At 39.2% G+C, this 20,308-nt stretch overlaps 1 protein-coding gene across 5 annotated transcripts; it reads left to right on the forward strand.

Moving 5' to 3' along the window:
* Positions 1–10,266: 10,266 nt before the first annotated feature.
* LOC149817809 (Single hybrid motif superfamily protein) lies at positions 10,267–18,413 on the forward strand. 5 transcript variants are annotated; one of them, XM_089985478.1, is made up of 7 exons: positions 10,267–10,540; positions 10,682–10,730; positions 10,827–10,953; positions 13,423–13,493; positions 13,573–13,649; positions 17,976–18,096; positions 18,215–18,413. In XM_089985478.1, the coding sequence occupies exons 1-6, from the start codon at positions 10,342–10,344 to the stop codon at positions 18,056–18,058; spliced, it is 606 nt and encodes a 201-aa protein (XP_089841604.1). In that variant the 5' UTR covers positions 10,267–10,341; the 3' UTR covers positions 18,059–18,096; positions 18,215–18,413. The 5 variants fall into 5 exon arrangements, with proteins under 5 accessions (XP_089841604.1, XP_089841601.1, XP_089841602.1 ...); XM_089985475.1 differs by having other exon boundaries at positions 13,573–13,645; XM_089985476.1 differs by lacking the exon at positions 18,215–18,413 and adding an exon at positions 17,511–17,650 and having other exon boundaries at positions 13,573–13,645; positions 17,976–18,105.
* Positions 18,414–20,308: the final 1,895 nt, after the last annotated feature.

The following is a 20,308-nucleotide window of genomic DNA, read 5'->3' on the forward strand; positions in this document are numbered from 1 at the left end:
ACTCAAATATGTCTAAGTGGTAAATGAGTAAAGATTACTCAGAAAGTGTGTATGCAAGGTTCCAGTTGAGAACAAGCATATAAACACAGGGGTGAGTAAAGATTGCTCAGAAAGTGTGTATGCAAGGTTTCAGCTGAGAACACGCATATAAACACAAGAAGTCCCTTATGGCCAAGTGGGAGATGTTAGGTCATATGGCCATAAGTGACTGTTGGAGTGACTATTTCAACGGTCATGTTCCAAGAGAAGTGTCTCTTGAGGTTGGAAGTCATTTCAAAAGACACATTTCAAGAGAAGAGTCTCTCGAGGGATTAGGAATTTCTCCCAGGAGTTGTGTCCCAAAACTTGAACCCTCTTTGTAGTCTATAAAATGCAAGTGAAACAGTGTATGAAATACACAACATAATATACACAAGAATTCATAGCATTAAGAGAAGAAGATAGTTGAGAGTTCAAACTCCCTGGCGATTTCGAGCGTAACTGTGAAGCCTTCATCCCGGCTGCAAATCCATCCCCGTGCGAGGTCGCATTCCAATAGCTATGAGTATTGCACTAGCAAAGGATAAGTTGTTCCAATCCAAGAAAACATCACTCCTAGCACAGAGCAGTAAGGTGTGAAAGAAACAACACTTCCAAAAAAGATGATATGTAGACTCTTCTTCACAAAAGCAAAGCAAACACCGACTAGCAAGGTGAAAACCATGTTTCTTGAGCCTAGTGTCTGAGTTCACCACGTTAAGAAGGACAAGCCATCCCATGAGAGACCCACAAAACGGCAACCAGTTCATGCCTCATAAAGCATGTTCAAAGAGCCATGGAATAGATGATGGCCCAAAAAAAGTGTACATGGATGCCGTAGAAAAGATCCCGTCTCTAGTGAGAGATAGGGATGGCAGTGGAGCAGGGCAGGGGGACGAGGTCTCCACCCCCGTCCTGTCTCAAAAAAAAATCCTTAATCTTCGCCATCCCTACACGGGTTTTGATTTTAACCTCCATCCCCGGTCCATTCCCCATTTCATGTCCTCCATCCCCTGTCCAAACGAGGCAAGATGGGGTGGGGGCCCATTTTTTGCTGGTCAACTGTCATCTTTTGTGAGAGACCAGGATACCGTGTCAACACGATTTGAGAGAGAGAGAGAGAAAAACTTGAGGTTATATGCTTGAGGATTTGCATGCTTGTGTGTACGTAAAGCATTTTACCTGGATTTTGATTGAAAGAATTCACTCACATGGTCACTTGGTCAGTAGGTCTGTGGTCCAACTTGAACCTAGCCACATGGATTCAAACTGAAACTAACTCTATCTTGGTTGTAACCAGATTTTTGAACCCTCTCTCTCTCTCATAAAATAAATAACAAGCATATCAACAAGACTAAAACTGTCGTCAAGCTAGACATCACCGCTATTGGCTAACTTCTTTTTATAAAAATTTCAGAGAGCTCTAAATGAAGAGATATTTTATGTGGTTCGGTCAATGTAACCTTCATTTAATGACTATTTTCTCAATCATCAATGATGGTTCCACTATGGATTTTATATTTACAACTTGGACCTTTTAAACAAGACATGTTGCACACTTGCTTATGTTCATGTCCTTTGTTTACATTTTATTTTCCTTCAAGTAATTCAGCTTGGTTAGGAAACTCACAAAAGTAACAACCAAATCCACAAACTTCAGAGCCAAAAGGTAGGGCATGAATTGTTTAACAATCGCATACAATTGTAATGATCTCGTTTATCCACCTTGACTAGCAAAAGCAAACCAGGGGTAGGCTCAAACCAGGGGGTAGGCTTGGTTCAGCTCACATGAAACCAGTGGCGGAGCCAGGGGTGGGCATGGGTGGGCAGTCGCCCACCCCAAAAAAAAAAAATATTGTGCCTCCAGTGATATTTCGTAAAGAAACAAAGAATCTGATTTTAACTCTTGTATGCTAATGCCTACCGCTATGTGTGTTTTAATTTGTCTGGTGTGTGACAAAGAGAAATTAAGTGTATGTTTACTTTTAATCCAGCAATCTGTTCGAGGATCAATAACGCATGCTTGGAATTGAAAAATTGTTAGTGTTGGACTTGACCTGCTCTGGATATTATCGTCCGTGGTGTGTTGTCATTTAGATGCTGTTTGTTTTAGGTGGCGAGCACTCGCCCAGGACAACGATCAGCAAGTGGTGCAGACACGTTTATGTCTTCCCGTGGCAGTGGTATCACATACACCCTAAGCTTCCACCTAATCTGGACCAGAGTCTGTCACTTCCCGAGTTCGAACCTGCATTCAACCGGGTTCTGGATTGTGCATTTTAAGCTTTAGAAACTGCTTTCGGAAAGCAGCGTAATGTTCTGGTTCCTTGCTGTTTAGTTGAGCTGAATGTATGCAAGACAGATCTCAAATGATTTGAGTATATTGTGATAAATATTGCTGATTTTTTTTACATTGATAACCAATGGATTTCAATATAATTCAAAGGCTTATTTAAGTTTTATCCCTTCACGAACGACTGTGCCTTCAACGAAATTTTTTTGGCTCCGCCATTGATCCGAATAAATGGATAGTCCTTCATGACCATAGCATTGTCCCCGAGACCCGAAGTCTGCCCACCCAACGAAAAACTCCTAGCTCCGCCACTGCATGAAACTCGTTTGCAGCGAGCTCCAAGAGACGAGCCATGATCAGCTTGTGTAGTGTAAGAGAGACAAACATGAACAATGGTCATGCGGTCTCGGGCATACGTACGCCTAGAACAATGTCTTGACTATTTCATATTGAACTGGCCGATGGGGTAGAAGTTTACGCCCAGGCCCAAGCCCGGCTCAATTGTTTGTCAAACTGGTTCTAGGACTAGATCAATCAGACTCGGACACAAAATTTTGGAAAACCCTTTCATTACTAACCGCACATTGGCTGGCCTCTGGTTGGTAAAACCCTTGATGTCCCCCTACCCAACAGGAAGTACACCCAGCTTCGACCGTGTGTCACCTTGTGGCAAGTGATGTGACTCGTGGGTTTCGAACTTGTGATGTTAATAATTATCACTTAGGCTATTGTCATTCTGAAACCAAAACATAAGCATGTTAATTACATCAAGCCTGACACAATTTCTTGACTACTCAAAACCAACCTAGTGCCTTCTACCCCTCTTTGCTAAATAAATGGGTTTTAGGTAGGGGTGTCAATGGGTGGGGTTTGACCCAGACCCGACCTGTACCAAACCCTGTAGGGTCAGGGTTTGGTGATAAGAAAGGAGGTCTGATTAGAAACTGGGTTGGACCCAAAGGGTCCGATTAGTATATGGAGCAGGGTATGGTTTGTGAAATTTAATACCAGAATCAGGTCTACCTGAGTTCCGATTCCATTATTGGTTCATGTAATCCTTATAGGGTTTGGATATGTTTTTCTTATAGCAGACCCAATAGAATCTGGGTCTGGACCCGGTACCCACACCTAAAAAAAATTGGGTTCGGACTCACCTGAATTCAAACCAGATCTAACCTGTTGACAGCCCTAGTTCTAGGCATTGTCTACTCCATATATGGGTGCATGCCAGTGTTATTGAAGCAGATTGTGAACAGGACACAATTCAGGTCCATAGGATTCATATGGATCCAGTTTCACATTTGGTTTTATTTTGGACTTTTAGCTTATATTTGGATGTTATAGATCCAAAATGATCGAAGTTTGGTTTATCAGAATTAGTAATAGCTTATCTATAAAAAGATGAGATATCTATGAGATTAAGCACCTTAAAGTTAGAAATTTGAGATATTTTATGAGTTAATTTCTTGTTTTCATATATAATAGATTTTTTTCTGTTATTTTTCTATTATTTCTTGCTTTCCTAGATATTAATCTTAGTTATTTTTACATGCATTCGAGTACTGATTTGTGGGTTTTTTCAGTTAGGTGCATGATTGAATCGAATGTTCAACTGCAAAGAAAATGTTCAGCTGAACTCGTGAGCCCCTTGTAAGTCAAATTAGACAAACTGTCAAGTTTTGTGTAGGACTTTTGTAATCAGAATCTTATTAAAATTAATAAAAGAAATCTGAATTTGCTAAACTTTTAGATGCAAATTTGAATCCAAGAATTATGGGGAGTAGACTAATTCAAATCCTTCTCTAAAAAAATACATCCAAACCCAGCTACACTGTTTGCAATTTTCTCTCTCTCTCTCTCTCTCTATATATATATATATATATATATATATATATATAGAGAGAGAGAGAGAGAGAGTAATGGGTCGGTGCTAAAACGCATGCTAATTGGGTTTTTTGGGATTTTTTCATTTTATTTTTAAATTCTAACCATATAGATGTGATCTATGTACTTGATTTTATAGGGATCAACACTTAGAAGCGTTTGATTCCAAGACATGGGTGGGTTTTTATAAAGTTCAAAAACTCAATGCTCCAAAAATCTTTGTAAATTTTTGAGACTCCAAACATCATTTTTTTAATCGAAAACACATGATCCTTGTGTAGATTCTTAGTAAATCGATCATGCCCAACATATTTATAGGACCAGAACGGCATAAAAAGCACCGGAGAATCTGCAAAACCCATTTAGCACCAATCATTGCACACCTACTCATTACTCTATACATGAAAATGGGTCCGTGCTAAACCCATATGGTGCCAAACCGTGTCCTTACGCTCAATAGTGGCAGCCAACATATGGTGTTTATTTGATGATGGAGGAAGAGCTCATATTTCTCTTTGTCTCTCTTCTTGAATGATGAGAGCACATGCTTTCGAGACAGAAGGCAGTTCGATCAAGAGAATCGGACTTTGGATAGAGCTATAACTATCATTGAGCCCCATAAAAAATGGTATAAGGCGGTCTTTTTGTTGCATGTCTTGGATTGCTTTTATTGTTCCACAAGAGCAATTCAGGTATGAGACATGAAATTAACTCATCCCACATTCTTTTAAGCTTTGTATAATAAATGGTAATGGACATATGATACTGTTTGTGATTAATTATATCAAATTGGATTTGATAAATGCATAGTGCATTTGATTGAAAGAATCGCTCGTGAAGCTCATTCCAACATCAAAAGCAGTGTCAGAATATATAACACTTAAAAGACAAGTCCTTATAGATCGAGTTCAAGATCTATGAAAGAACCATGTCATTGCATCTTTGCCATCCCACAAATAAGGTAGAGTGAATGTTTAGTTTTCAAATCGTTCCATCAATGAACCTTAGTGTATTTTTTATACTTAGGGGCCATGCACATGACCCGTTTCCATGTAGAATACTTCTTTTTAGTTAAAACTTGGGATATCAATACCATACTTGGCTTGTCAGAGTGATGTAAAAAGTATGGGCTAACAATAGACTCAATCGACAAATTTCCTTTGTTATTGGAAGATCTTGCAATTTTTGTAGCCATGGGCTAATAATAAGGCAGAGAGAGTGATCAACCTTTTTTTTTTGGCGAGTGCTAGTGTGAGAAAAAATGCGTCCAAAAGGGTCTGAGGTGTTTCCCAAAAAATAAAAATGAGAAGCAAGTGCGCTATGGCTTCGACGAAGAGAAGTACACAGGCGTTGACCTGCGGTGTGAAGGAGTAAGTGCACGGGGTCATGCAGGCTTTGGCGCAGAGAAGGGTGCATACGTAGGGAGGGCTGACTGTAGCGAGTTTTGTGTGCATGACTGTGATGGCAAGTGCAACATCTACAAACTGCAGCCACAATAACACAACAAAACAAGATGTGCAGTAAAGAAACATGAATAGTAGGGCAGGACTGAACCTACAAACTGCAACTACAATAACATGACAAAAGAAGATGTGTAGGAGCTGCAGAGAAATAAGATAGAGTAGAAGTGAACCTGCGATTGCTGTAGACAAGGCTACAAAAGTAATACCACTAATCTTTCTTCTACGAACAATATGTCACAGCAGAAAAAAAAAACCCAAAATTAGATCAGACTTGAAGCTTTGATACCATATTAACATTGATAATGTTGTTTAAAGAAGACATCTTAGAAAAATAAAATAATGCAGACTGAAAGAGGGAATCACAGTTTATTCAAATTACTTACACTAATACACAAGAGCCATATTTATATAAATACATAGAGTCTAAATCCATGAAATTAGTTGGAGATAACAATAAGGTTATCCTCACTTAGTGCTTATCCTTATCTCAGTCACGATAGACATTATCGTGACTGCGTCTCGTTCTAACAAGCTGACTTGATCATTAAATATAACCAGGTTGCCTTAGTTGAATAGCGCATCAAAGAAGAATTGAAATGGTTCAAGCATTCGAGAATCAATTGGCTGGCTTGGGGCATTTTAAACACAAAATTCTTCCACCATACTACCTCCCAACGATGCAGAATCAACAAGGTTGAGATTCTTTGAGTTGGTTCAATTCCGTTATTGAGGAACCACAACAAATATTGTTTGCTTTTATCGACTATTTCAAAAATACATTTCACCTGTCTTGTTCTACTGGGTTTTCTCTGTCGTCTTCTCTCTTTTCAACCATCTCCCAACAGGGTAAGTTTGTTCAACACCCTTTCTCCCTTTATGAAATTCGAGCGGCCGTTTGGAGCATGTCAAAGTGAAAGGTTCCGAGCGTCTCTGTAGATTTTTTGAAGGCCTTATTGGACTCTACAAAACATGACTTGGAGCATCTTTTCAAAGAATTTTTCATCATTGGCCGATTACTTAAGGACATCAACAAGACCATCATTTCTTTGATCCCTAGAAAAGCAGCGACTTTCACACTATTTTCTTGCTCGAATCAGTGTACAAAATCCTTGCAAAGATGTTATCCAACAGAATAAAAGAGATTATCAGGAAGATCATTAGCCGCTCTCAAAGGCCATCTATTTTCGAGAGACAGATTAAAGATTTTGTTGCACTCGCATCGAAGGCAATCCATTCTATAAGCTCCTCTAGCACCCCCCCCCCCCCCCCTACGTTCATGCCGAAGGTTTTGATTTTCAAAGGCGTTGACACCATCTTGCACGAATTCCTTTTACATATGCTCAATCATATGGGCTATGGTAGGCGATGGGTCAAATGGATCAAAGAACTCATTGGTAATGCTAAGGCTGCTATTCAAGTCAACTGGTTGAGTTTGGTTCGGACCCAGGTGGAATCAGAATTGGATCAGATCTTCGGGTATGATATGGGGTTTGGACCCGGGTTTATTCGGGTCTATTATATGAAAAACCATATACGGACTCGATAAGAACTACATAAACCATTCCCGGATCATACCCGGTAAAATAATTTATCATTTTTACATTGAAAATTTGTGGGTCTTAATCGAAACTCGGGTTGGACCCGGGTCTGCTATAAAATTTCACAAACTGTACCCTGATCTATGTATTAATTGGACCTTTAGGCCCAGATCCGGATCTTCTTATTTGTCACCATATCCAGACCCTATAGGGTTTGGTCTGGGTAAACCCGACTCATTAACACCTCTACTTTCAATGTCGATAGGGCAAAGCGTGCTCCATCTTCGGTTGACTCAGGTCCACATAGTCCATTTCTCAGAAACTTGGCTTGTCAACCCATATGCTAGTTCCTTTCAAAATCATCGTATGGGATTTTGACCCTTATCTGAATGTGAAACAGATCGGATGAAGCAGATTTTGAATCCAAATCTGAATTTCATATGGTACTATTGAATCCAGTAAAAATAAGTTGAAAACATTCGTCCAAACTTATGAACAGATCTTATTTGATATGGATCCAAATGTAAAACAAACAGAAAATGATCTTGATCCAGACGTATAAAACCAAACTATGTTCAAGTTTACAACTATTTTGTTCGATCTATTTAGCTACTTTATTCATGCAGCATATCAGCAAGGAAAATTTGTTTTTATTCCAGGTAAATATAAGACGACCAATAGATGAGCAATGGCTTGAGGCTTATTGGTGTCATTTCTTCTTAGAGGAGCTGAGTACAAAGTCCAATTAGGGGTCTCAACAGGTCGGGTTTACTCAGACCCGACCCATACCAAACCTTATAGGGTTCAATATGGTGATAAATAAGAAGACCCAATTAAGACCTGGGTCCGGATCTAATACATTAAGCTGGGTATAGTTTATTTAATTTTATACTATAATCGGGCTCGACCCAAGTTTCGATTAAGACTCACAATTTTTCAATGTAAAAATGATAAAAAATATTATTTTAGTGGGTATGGCCTGAGTCTGGTTCATGTAGTTCTTATTGGGTCTGGGTATGGTTTCTCTTATAATGAGTCTGATTATACTCGAGTCCAAACACTACAAGAAAAATGTTAATTACCGACAGACTCTATCCGACGCTAATCTGTCATAAATCTGCCGCTAAACAGATTTGCGATGGATTAGCGTCAGATAGAGTCCATCGCAAATTCCTGGTCGCTAATTAGCGACAGAATTGATCTGTCAGTACTTCCGTCGCTAATTTCTGATGGATTAACGAATGTCATGATCCGTCGTTAAATTTGGTTTTACGACAGATAAATATCCGTCCCTGATCCATCGCTAAATTGGCGATGAATATTAATGATGGATATTATCCGTCGTTAATCCGTTGCAAAAAAAATAAATTTAAATTTAAAATAAAAAAATCTTGCTCTTTTCTTTCTCTATTTCAGTAAAATCATTGAAGCCGATGGTAGGGCGTAAAATCAAGGATTGAGGGTACTCGCCGGAGGGTGCCCCAACCTCCGCAAACTCAGGTTGGTCGACGTCTCTGGCACGATCGACGACGAGAGCATGTCATTTTTTGACCAACGAGGGGCCACCCTCGATACTGGGTTGTCGAGGATCGCGGCCAAATGCCTGATACTGCAAGATTTGGAGCAATTGGCCTATCCGTACAGGATCCCAGAGACACCAATGATCTGAAATGGGTCATCGATGACATCAGGGAAAGAGCGGAGCAGAGAGATAAAGATGGATCATCACCAATGGACCTCTCCAACTCGGTGGTTTTGCTGGAATCGATGGAGAAGTGCCCGTCGGGGAGCTATTTGTTGATCTGCAGTAACGAGGGAAGCGGTGCAGGTGTGCTGAGGCCCGCGAGGCATCAACGAAGCAGGCAGAGACGATCGAGTGGTGGTGGAGGGAGCTCGATCAGGACTAGCGAGAGATCCTACCGCGAGTGTTCATATCCTCATTGTAGTCGGCGGCGAGGACGACGGGCTTGGCCTTATGCGATCGAGACACCGGCGATGGGGAACCAAGAGATGACGATACACTTATATAGGTTTGAGGTGCTTTGTGATCTGATTGGTAGAATGCTGCTGCACATGGATTGCCAACGTGACAACCAATATGAATGTTTGACTATAAATTAGAGACGAAAAAATTCTGTCATGAATCCGTCGCTAATTAGTGACGACTTTTGAGACATATTTTTTTTATCGCTAATTAGCGATGGATTTTGAGACATAATTTTTTGTCATAAATTCCGCAAATTAATTTCAAATTTAGGGACGATTAGTTTTCTCTAGCTAATCCGTTGTAAATTTGTGACAAAAATAATCCGTCTTTAATCAATATTTTTCTTGTAGTGAAAGGTCAAGTCTGGTTCCACCTAAGTCCGAACCAAATCTGACCCATTGACACTCCTGCATTTAATGTTATCATCACCTTCAATAACAAAAATGGTGTTTATGCATTATTGAAACGGTTTTGTTTAGGGTCCTATATAATTATGAACTATATCTTTTTATTGTTATATAAGGAAGAACTTATGTAGTGAAGAATTTTTGTATTGGAAGGACAAGCCACAGGATTGGCTACCCGCATGAGGTGATCATTTTTTTATTTTATTCATCTGTATCAATATTAGTTGGAGCCTCTGTCACAAATATATTGATATTTATAAAAATATGACTGATATATTGCCTGAAAGTTTTAAATGGTAATTTCTTGCGAGGACAAATATCATGATATTTATATTTTTAAAAGATAATTATCATGAAAACCCCCGAGTTTTTTATTTTTAAATGTGTTTTATTTATATTTTCTTATAAAAATTATTTTTTAGATTTTTTATATATTTTTTATTTCCAAGATTTTGCCAAAAAAATGTTCAAAATCTCCCGAGTTTTTTGCCTGCCGAGATTTTGCTGTTTTTAACTTGTCACTATGGTTGGAGCGTACTCTCCAGGTTTCCTGTAAAAAAAAAATTAAGATCCATATCCATGAAGAATGAATCGGATCTGGTTTTGATTTCAACCGGGGTCAGACCTATTTGTACCCAGTACTCCTACGGAGGGAATCAAACTCCCAAACCCAAACCCTAACCCACCGAGGTTGAGCGGGAAGCTTCCCTCTCTCTCTCTCTGCAATTCAAAAACGCAACTGGCGACGGCTATGGAGACGCCGTCGAGCCCCACGGCCACGAACCAGAGCGATCTCAACCCAAGAAAGCGCCCCAAAATCGAGGGCGAGGAAGACGACGACGAGGAAGAGGAGGAGGAATTGGATCGGTTGCTTCTTCCCGACCCGAACCAACTTCCGCTCGCCCCCCCTTCCGCCGTCGACTCCAATTTCGCTCACTACTTCGCCGTCGGTAACTCGTCGGAATCTCTCTCTCTCTCTCTCTCTCTCTCTCTCTGTGCGTTTGGGTGTTGGAATTGCTATATATGTTGTGATTTTGCTGGATTTGTTGGGGGAAAGAATGCCCTAATTCTCGTGGTGTTTGGATGATCAGATTTTCTCAAGCCCGGGAACGATCAGTATATTTATCGCCACGCCAACGGGTGGGTTCTTTTTTTTCTTTTTAGTGAAATGTTTGGAGAGAAATTGGTGGGATTTCTTGATTGAGTTTTTTGGGATTTTTTGCTGTTTTCGTGTAGGCTGTGTGTGGTCGGATTGGCTCCGACGCACGTTGCCCTAGCGGAGGAGGGAGGGATTAGTGCGGTCGATTTCAATGTCGGAAGGACGGACAAGAGTGAGATCAAGGTCACCGGCAAGCGGAAGAAGGTGGGTAGCTCTGCGCAGCTCTTAATTTTTGCTCGTTTTTTTGCCATCGATTCGTATACGGTTTCGAGACCATAGTTGGATTCATGATCATTGCTTTCTTTATTCGGCATTTGGTATTTGATTAGTTGGATTCATGATCATTGCTTTGTTTATTCGGCATTTGGTGTTTGATTAGTTGAATTCATGACCATTGCTTCATTTATTAGGCATTTGGTGTTTGATTAGTTGAATTCATGGCCATTGCTTCATTTATTAGGCATTCGATGTTTAATCGTTTTGGATGGGGTGCACGGATAATGTGTAATGTGAATTGTTTGGTTCCTGAATTCGTTCATTTATTAAGGGGTGCATGGTTACTGCGGAGTGCAAATTCATTGGTGTCTGTTTCTAGGGGTCAGATTGTTGGGTGTTATTTCTACTTGTGATGCCAACTTCATGTTATCGATTGTATGCTTTGTCCAGAAAAAAAAGATATTAATAATGAAAATGGATGAACATTGAAGAACTTAGTATGTTTGCAGCATTGAACTGCGTTTGGCTGTTTAGTTTGGAGACTGTTCGTGGCACTGTTTCTGTCCACAAGTTCTGGAACCTCTGTTGGAGAGAAATTTCTAGCCCGTAGAAAAGGTTTTTCATGACAGAGTGAAACATAGGCATGAAATAAAATGAGAAAACTGCATTTTATGTCAATGCATCAACATGTAGGGATGACTAAGCAGTGTCTCCGAATGTGTGGAAGATGGTACAAACAATTCCTCGTCAAGTGGTTTTCATTTTGCTCCATTCTGTGAATGATCAGCAGATCCTTAGCTGATTTTGGGTACTAGAAGGCACACATATGGTGGACATCAGGTCTAATTTTAGAGGTTGGGTTGATCATTTAAAATACATCAGTGAGTGTCATAGTCTTATGTGTCCGACTTAATAGTAATATCAATAAGATGGAATCCTGGAACTCACATAAGGTCTCTCATGGGCATTAGTCACCAGTTTGCCCTGTGGGTAATCATGGTGATGGATCAAAATTGCCTGCTGATTTCTTCTTAACAGTTATATGAAATATTGGAGCTCATATATGTGTCTTGACTTGCTGGGGGCTCAACTGTGGCTTCATCTTTGACTTGGTAACCATACACTCTCAAATTCCACTACCATATGCTCTCAAATTCCACTTCTACAGTACTTTCCTGGAAGTTGGGAGGTTTGTGTCTTGAATAAGTCTTAGTAGAAGAGATTGTTCAATTAGATGGATGGTTTTGCATTTGTACCTATTGGTGCTACTCCCTCTGTATGCTTTAGGTGCATCTGCTGATGTCTCGTGTGGTGTGTCAACCAACCTCTAAGGTTAAGATTCTTCTAAGTTCATCTGTCCTAGTTTGATGCTGATCTGTGTTACATCCTATGTCACAGGGACTCTTCAACTAGGTGCCACACCCGCGTCGCACCTAGGGGTGGAAAAACCTGACACGACTCACCAACCCGCCTCTTAGGCGGGTTCGGGTTTGGCTATAAACGGGTTCGTATCATAAACGGGTCGACCCGCCTAACCCGTTTATTAAATGGGTCGGGTTTGTGTTAGGGGTATGCCAACCCGCCAACCCGGCTGACCCATTTAATAAACGGGTTAGGCGGGCGGGTCAACCTGAACCCGACCCGCCAACCCGCCTGCCAACCCATTTACCCGACCCCGTCCCGCCCGCCAACCCCTTTACCCGACCCAACCCGTTTATTAAACGGGTTGGCGGGTCGTGTCGGGTTACCCATTTAATAAATGGGTCGGGTTCGTGTTTGCCACAGCCGACCCATTTAATAAACGGGTTGGGTTCGTGTTGAGGTATGCTTACCCGCCGACCCGCCGGGTCGACCCGCCAACCCGACCCAATTGCCACCCCTAGTCACACCCGCACCCGATGCGGTCAACCTGACCTTGGGTGGAGTCAACTTACCCAGGGTCATTTATGTCCAACTTTTGGACTTTATATATATATATATATATATATATATATATATATATATATATATATATATATATATATATATATATATATATATATATATATATATATATTTTGCCGCACCCCTGCACTTAAGTTTTTTGAAAGTGTCGCACCCCCGCACCCGCACCCATGTGACATAGGTTACATCACATCATCTGTCTTGTTTCATCTCGTAGAGTTTGCGATTCAAGGAGTTGCCTTCTAGTTATTGGTTTTCCTTTGCTGTTTCATCGAGTAAAATTTGCAATTCACCAAGTTGAGGCTTAGAGCCCACAGCCATGTTTCTAGTTTGTGGAACTTAGAGCCCAGCATGTTGTTTGACACACATATTTGTATCTAAAATGGAAATTTTTGTTTGATAATTGTGTCATGTTCTTGTGCCTAATAATTCTTGCAACTCTTCATGGTATTTGAGTTTTCATGTTATTAAATTTATGATAACTCACAAAGGGGGAAAAACATTTTTCTTCAGAATGCACAGCATCTTCAGCCCAATTCTGCTTTATGCAAAGTGACGGCAAATGACAAACTATTTATTATCAGGTTGGAGCTTAGCTTCTTACTCCATTATTCTTATTTGTCGTTTAAATAACCAGGCCTTAAGGTTAAGGGCTGTTTGCAGGTGCTGTGTGAAAGGTTCCCTCCTTGAAGTGAATGATAGGCTACTGAAGGAACCTGCTTTGCTTAACACTTCTGTATGTATGACATCCTGCTAGAATTGTTCAAAGATTGACTTGATGCATTAGCTTGAAATTCTATCACGTGCTTGTTTTAGATTCTACAGTTAGTGTCGATCAGTGTTGTGAAAAGCGTTGAGGCATAGCGAGGCGCTCCACCAAAATCTGAGGCGAGGCGTAAAGCAGAAGCCTCAATTTTTTTTTAAAAAAACTTTAAAAAACTATAACAACAACAACAACAACAACAACTATGCCTTCATCCCAAAACAATTGGGGTCGGCGATATGAACCAACAAAGAAAATCATTCTGGGTCTTCCACATGAATCCTTCTCCTCCAATCATTTCTATCCAATGCCATGTCCTCGGTGAGGTTCAAAGCATTCATTGATGAAGCAACAACCAACAAGAAATAAAAAATCTCAAATAAATCATAACCAAATCAATCACACTCATTATTTCCACCATATCAAAGACTAAGTAACCTGCAAAAAAATGTGATGTCACAAATTATATATCACTCCCAAATGTTGACCATGATGAGTTGTGGAGCTTGATTCAGAGTATTTGCCCTTGCAGTAAGGGGGTCCGGGGGCTCCCCCTAGCGCGGGTCACAAGCGGGGCTGCCTCTGGAGGGGGCAGTACCCCACAAAAGTTTTTTTTTTCTTGGGCTTATGTTTGAGGCCCGATTTCTTATGGATCTGACCCGACTTGTTTAGGTTTAGGGTTGTCGCCCTTGCCTTGTATAAATTCTTTTTTTTTTTGTAACCAAACAAAAGTTATTATGGAACTATGCTGGAACCACTACATCCAAAGAGTTATTCCCAATAAACGAACTGTGCTGAATACCTGTGGGTTCAGATTTCTCATACACAGATTGCACCATATGGTTTTGCTAGAGTGTACAGTACATTGAGTGTAGTCAATATTTCCCCATTGCACAGTCGAGTGTAGTCAATATTTTCCCATTGCACACGGACGTACGCACACACACAGCGTTTATAACTTAATACATAACTGCCAACAAACAGCATGCTACACCAAAGCACATTTTACAAATCAAACACAATGTTGAAACACAGGTAAATCAGATTGTGGAGAAGCAAAGACTTGATTCAAAAACTATATGTGATTTAATCGCTCATTTCTTTGTTTCTGGTTTCTGTAACTCACAATTTCCACACTTGTTACAAATCACAGTTCAAATCAGAATGCAGCCGCATAAGAAACCACCAAATGCACGATTCCTAAAGAGAAATACAGGAAGAATTTCCTTCGGCCATAGACGTGTCCATAGCAGTGCATCAACCAAACAAAAGTCACCTGCATTTCCTTCGTACAGGAAATGCGATAAATCAAAAATAAAATAAAATCATGAACAGCCTCAGGCATTCATGATGAATTCAGGTTTGCTTAAACTTTAAACCCTAATTTTTGGTCAAATGAGGGTCAAAGCCCTCATTTGACCAAAAGCCCCAGGCGTACATGCCTCAGTTTGAGGCGCGCTTCGCCTCGAGGCATGCGCCTCAAGGCGTACGCCTCGAGGGTTTTGCGCTTTATATACACGCCTCAAGGCATAAAGCCCATCGCCTTGAGGCGAGGTGCGCTTTTTGCGCCTTGAGGCACGTTTGTAATAGCACTGGTGTAGATATCGTGTGTTTGTGATATATATAGGGAAACTAGAATATGTACACTGCACTGAACCAACTGGAGCCGTCCAAGATTGGATGGCTCTTGTGTAACCCTTCTTTCCCCTTTCTCCTTCCACCACCTCCACTACCACCCCTTCCCCTGCCACCCCACTGTCCCTTCTTCGCTGGACAGCCTCCCTGCCGCCCCTGAAAAGATGCAGTGGCGCCCAGTCGGGCACCACCATGCCCATCCCAACCTAGTCATCATCGCCTTCTCCTCCTCCAAGTGGCTTTTGTCTCTCCGTCGAATGACCGCCCAGGGCTAGCACGCCGCCGTTGGGTCATCGATCGACGATCAACTTATTTGCAGCCAGAGGACGTGCATCCCAAAGGCCGCGAAGGTGCTCAAGGATCGACGGAATCAAAACCCCGTCCTCCGCCACTGCCAGTGCTCCTACGACGAAGACAACAAGAGATGAGTGAGTTGGTCCTGTTGTCTTCTGATGGTGGTCCTCCAGAGAGAGAGAGAGAGACGACCTGCCACCCACCCTAACTTTCGCATGTATTTTATGTCCAAGTTATTTGGTGAATAACCAAGGGTTGGAGATCTTTTGGACTACTGTATTCCTTTTATATGTATATCATTGTCACCAATATCTGTGATATTTTGAATAGCACGAGAAATACCGCTATTTTAAGGTAGTCGATATTAGAGGGAATATCTTGTGATATTTTCAAAATATAGCCAGAAGACAAAATATCATAATATTATCATGATATTTTTTTGAAAAACTCTTATTTTTTTAAGTTTGTATTTCCTATTTTTTGTTTCTTTTATATTTTAAAACCTTTAGGCTTTAAAACATGTTTCTTTATATTTTTGGAAGAAAAATAATGCAAAACTTATTATTTTCTCATCTTTTTTGTTGTTATTTATATTTTTTTTCAATTTTTTAAAATCTCAAGATTTTCCTGAGAAATTTCAACTTTTGAAAATCTCTCCAAGAAATTTCCTTGCCGTGATAATACTATATATATATATATAAAGAGAGAGAGAGAGAGAGAGAGAGAGAGAGAGAGAGAGACTATCCCATCTGAAAACTGGCCCACCCTTACTTTCGCTTGTATTTTATGTCAAGGGCGTTTGGTGAAATAAATAAGTGTTGGAGATCTTTTGGACTACTGGATTCCTTAATTTCTTTATGCAAAACATTGAAGTTGAATGTTTGTTTGTTAATGGTTTGGGCTTTGACCTTTGATGATACTCTTTCTTGAGATGCATGAGGATGTTAACTTGTAATGGTTTTGAAACATTGCCTGGCAAATTTCACATCTAGCAAGAGTCCCAACAAATGTTAAGACTTGCTACAATTGGCAAAATCAGATTATTTGTGTTCCTAGGCCTGCAATATGGTGGGGCATGTAGCTAAATATGCGGAAAAACAAAACAAGAGCCTGAAAGGGCTTACGATAAAATAAACACAAAGTGCACATGCTCAAATCTTCAAAGGGACAATACAAAGTGCCAACATAGGCAATACAAACAGCCACTATGGGCAATATCATGCATTAAGACACGAGCAAGAACAACAATATAAAAACAATAATATTTCATAAATAATGATACAAGGATTTAGAATGCTTAGAAAAGCATTGAGGATACAAAGGGGACTAGCCCCTATTTATAATACATGAAGAAGAAGAAATGGGGGCAGCCCAACTAATCGTTGGGCTAGCCCCCAATGGTCATATTTATGACCGTTGGGAGCAGCCCATCGACTAGTTAGGCTGTTCCAACAGCCATATTACAAATATTAAAAAACAAAAAATAAAAAAGTGAAAAATGCAAAGCCAGCCCTTATTAGGTTGACACCTATTACAATGTGAAATGATTGAAATACCCCTGATGAGTATTTCAGTTTACATACAAAATGAATATATATATATATATATATATATATATATATATATATATATATATATATATATATATATATATATATATATATATATATATATATATAATACATTTTAACAAGGCATGGGTCAGAACCCTGTTGACCTGAACTCTAACAATTGTGTAGTTGCCATATATGTTCAGCTTGTCTGATAATCATAATTGCATGACTGATATAATAATATATTATTATTATTATTATTCAACTCCAACCACGATATCTGAGAATATCAAATATTTGAATTTAATATGGCTAGTGTTACTTATAAACTTATAAAGATTGTCACCATGGTGCAGAGTTTGAAGTTGCTCTCTTTCTTTATGCAAATAGCTGCGTGTTTTTCACTTGACACTGCATCAGTTATAGCGGGACAGATCTCTGGCCCTTCTTTATGCTGCTGATGTGCATGACAAGACCCGTCTTAGTCCAATCAAATGTATCAACTCTGAGTCTCTTTTTTTTTTTCTTTAATTTGTATCATAGTGTCTGATGAATCCTGGAGATTTACTGGAAGTAGGTTGGGCTGGTATCAGATATCCAGTCTGTTTACAGTGACACATTCTTTTGAAGTGAATGGAAGCAATAAAGAAATCTGCAGGAATATGCATCACGATTTTCTTTGCTATGTTACCAATAGTCTCAATTGCAGTTAGAAGTTTGAGAAAATTCAAAATAAACATTGTTTGTAGGCTGAGATAATGTTTGTAAAAAAGGTAAGGAAGTTGGCATAAATATGTTTGTTTTGTTGTTTGTGACTTCAGGCAGGAAGAGAAGGTTACATAGCAATTTTAATGCCAAAGCCAGAGGATTGGCTCAAGAGCAAGGGTTCTTATCTGAACCATGAAGAGTACAAGAAACTGAGAGGCATCTGCTGATTACCATGTATATAAATCTTATACTAGCTGTCATCGATAGTTCTTTCAATCATAATTATCAAGCTGCCATAGACATTTGACCCCAAAGGAGTGTAATCACTTTGATCAGTTCAACCTTTCTGTAGGTCTGTGCAATTTGCGTGAAGCCAGTCATTATTATTCAGCTTATTAAGAACCAGTCTATCATTAGCAAGTTTTGAAAACATGTATTTTGAAATTTACAGTATTTTGTATGAGTCTATTTTACACCATTGTTATTTTATTCTCTTTTATATGGCATACATTTTGGCATCCACATTCTGTTTACCTGGTAAGAATTTTCTAGTGTCTAATTCTTTTGATAGTGAACATGCTGAGGTTGCCAGAAGTGGAATTGATGACCCCCGTGAATCTCTAATACTCATTGTTCCATAGTTTAATAACCTAGTGAGCCAACCCAGTGATTCACCTGGGTCAACCCAGATCAGCACCTAACCTGGTCGGCCCAGTATGCTGACTAAGTTCCTGTCAAGACTTTACCAAGGCTTGCTTGATTTGGCTGAGTCACATTTGCCTTGGTCGAGTCATTGGTTAGCCCATTGATTCACAGGTTTATACTATATACGTATGTGTGTTATTTCACCTGCACCCATGTGTGTGTGTGTGTAGGGAGAGGCTTGAACATTTCTTAACCATAACTTGGAACATGAGTTCTGTTTTAACCATAACCATGATTCTCTTGAATCGATGGACTTTGCGGCACTCCATAGTCTTGTTTTTGCTTGTGAATCTTCCAATGCAAGCCCAGTGCCACACTGCTCAAGATCAGCTCATTGCACTGAATAGGCAGGTTTGAAGTCAAGCCAATGTATTACATCTTTATATTCTTTTGATGTTGAAGTTACCTGGGTAGGCCACTGACACCCAAGCTCTTATGGAGCCCACCACTGAAAGACACGCGCACACCCTGGGGAATCGATATTACACCCTTATATTCTTTTCTTGAGGAATTAACATGGGTAAAGTAAGGTGAAAGATTTCAAACTCCCAATCTAGTGTAGGGAACTGTCTAACCTGTGATAAGAATACACACATACATGCAGGCATGGGGGCATGCATGCGTATACATAAATACAACCATAAATGAGAAAAGAATGTCATTGGGCTGGTTGACTGATGGTCGAGAATTTGTGTTCACATGATGAAAATAATATGCTAATGACAGTTTGAGGAGATAATGTGAGCAGAAAATTATTGTACTGTATCAGTAATTTGACTAAATTTTTTAAAAACTCTAATTTTTTATATTCTCTCAATGTCTAAAATCGTAAATATCTGACATTGATAGGACCTTTTAACATTTTGCAATTGTGAATTTAGGCTTTTTTGTAATAAAATTGTACTGGCCGTATGTTATCTTTAACACTCACTTAAGTCTAGAACTCAAGGTTTTTTATGTGAATTTAACCTCATGAACTTGCATAGATTTATTTATGAAATTTTGGTGAAACTTAAACCACCAAAATCACAAATATCTTACTCTTTTGCATATAATAAAATATTTTGCATAAATATATTTGTGAAACACTTACTACAAATATCTTATTGTTTCACGTATGCTTTTCAAAATCACATAAATTTATGTGTGAAACACGTATTACTAATTTTGCAAATAGATAGCTTACCATCAAGGTGGTATCTCACTTGGTAAGTAGGGTCTTGTGCCAAGCTGAAGGCCCAAGTTCAAATCCCTCTGCCACATAGGGCTTAAGAGACATTTTGTAGGAGGTTTGCCTAACCCCTTTCAAAAAAAAAATTGCAAATATCTTACTCTTTCACGTATATTGAACGAACGCTCTCGCATGAAGTTATTTGCGAATCTTTAGATATTACAAATATTGTACTTAAATATTTACAAAATTATAACAAATATGCAATATTTCTTATTTTTTGTGAATTTCTTGAATTATATATAAACCCGATGTAGATTTTTGCATATAACCCAAATAATAATGAATGTAACTAAATAGACATTCAAATTATTTAAACATTCAAATGATTTGAAAATATATAAAATATACAAAAAATAGCATTATATATAAATCATTCAACAATATTTTTAGTTTGAACATTCAAATCATTTAAACATTCAACAATTGTTTTAGTTTATACATTAAAATCACTGAAACATTCAAATAATTTAAACATTCAACAATGGTTTTAGTTTTAGATTCAAATTA

Source organism: Nuphar pumila, chromosome 13 (assembly GCF_984573655.1).
Source record: "Nuphar pumila chromosome 13, dmNupPumi1.hap1.1, whole genome shotgun sequence".
NCBI lineage: Eukaryota > Viridiplantae > Streptophyta > Magnoliopsida > Nymphaeales > Nymphaeaceae > Nuphar > Nuphar pumila.

What these genes read in the sequence shown, in the direction of transcription:
- LOC149817809 (XM_089985474.1), top strand. Translation starts at nt 10,342, where the DNA reads ATGGAGACGCCGTCGAGCCCCACGGCCACGAACCAGAGCGATCTCAAC. An exon ending in CGCTCACTACTTCGCCGTCG is followed by an intron (nt 10,541 to 10,681) that starts GTAACTCGTCGG and finishes TTGGATGATCAG; the next exon opens with ATTTTCTCAAGCCCGGGAAC. An exon ending in GACAAACTATTTATTATCAG is followed by an intron (nt 13,494 to 13,572) that starts GTTGGAGCTTAG and finishes GGCTGTTTGCAG; the next exon opens with GTGCTGTGTGAAAGGTTCCC.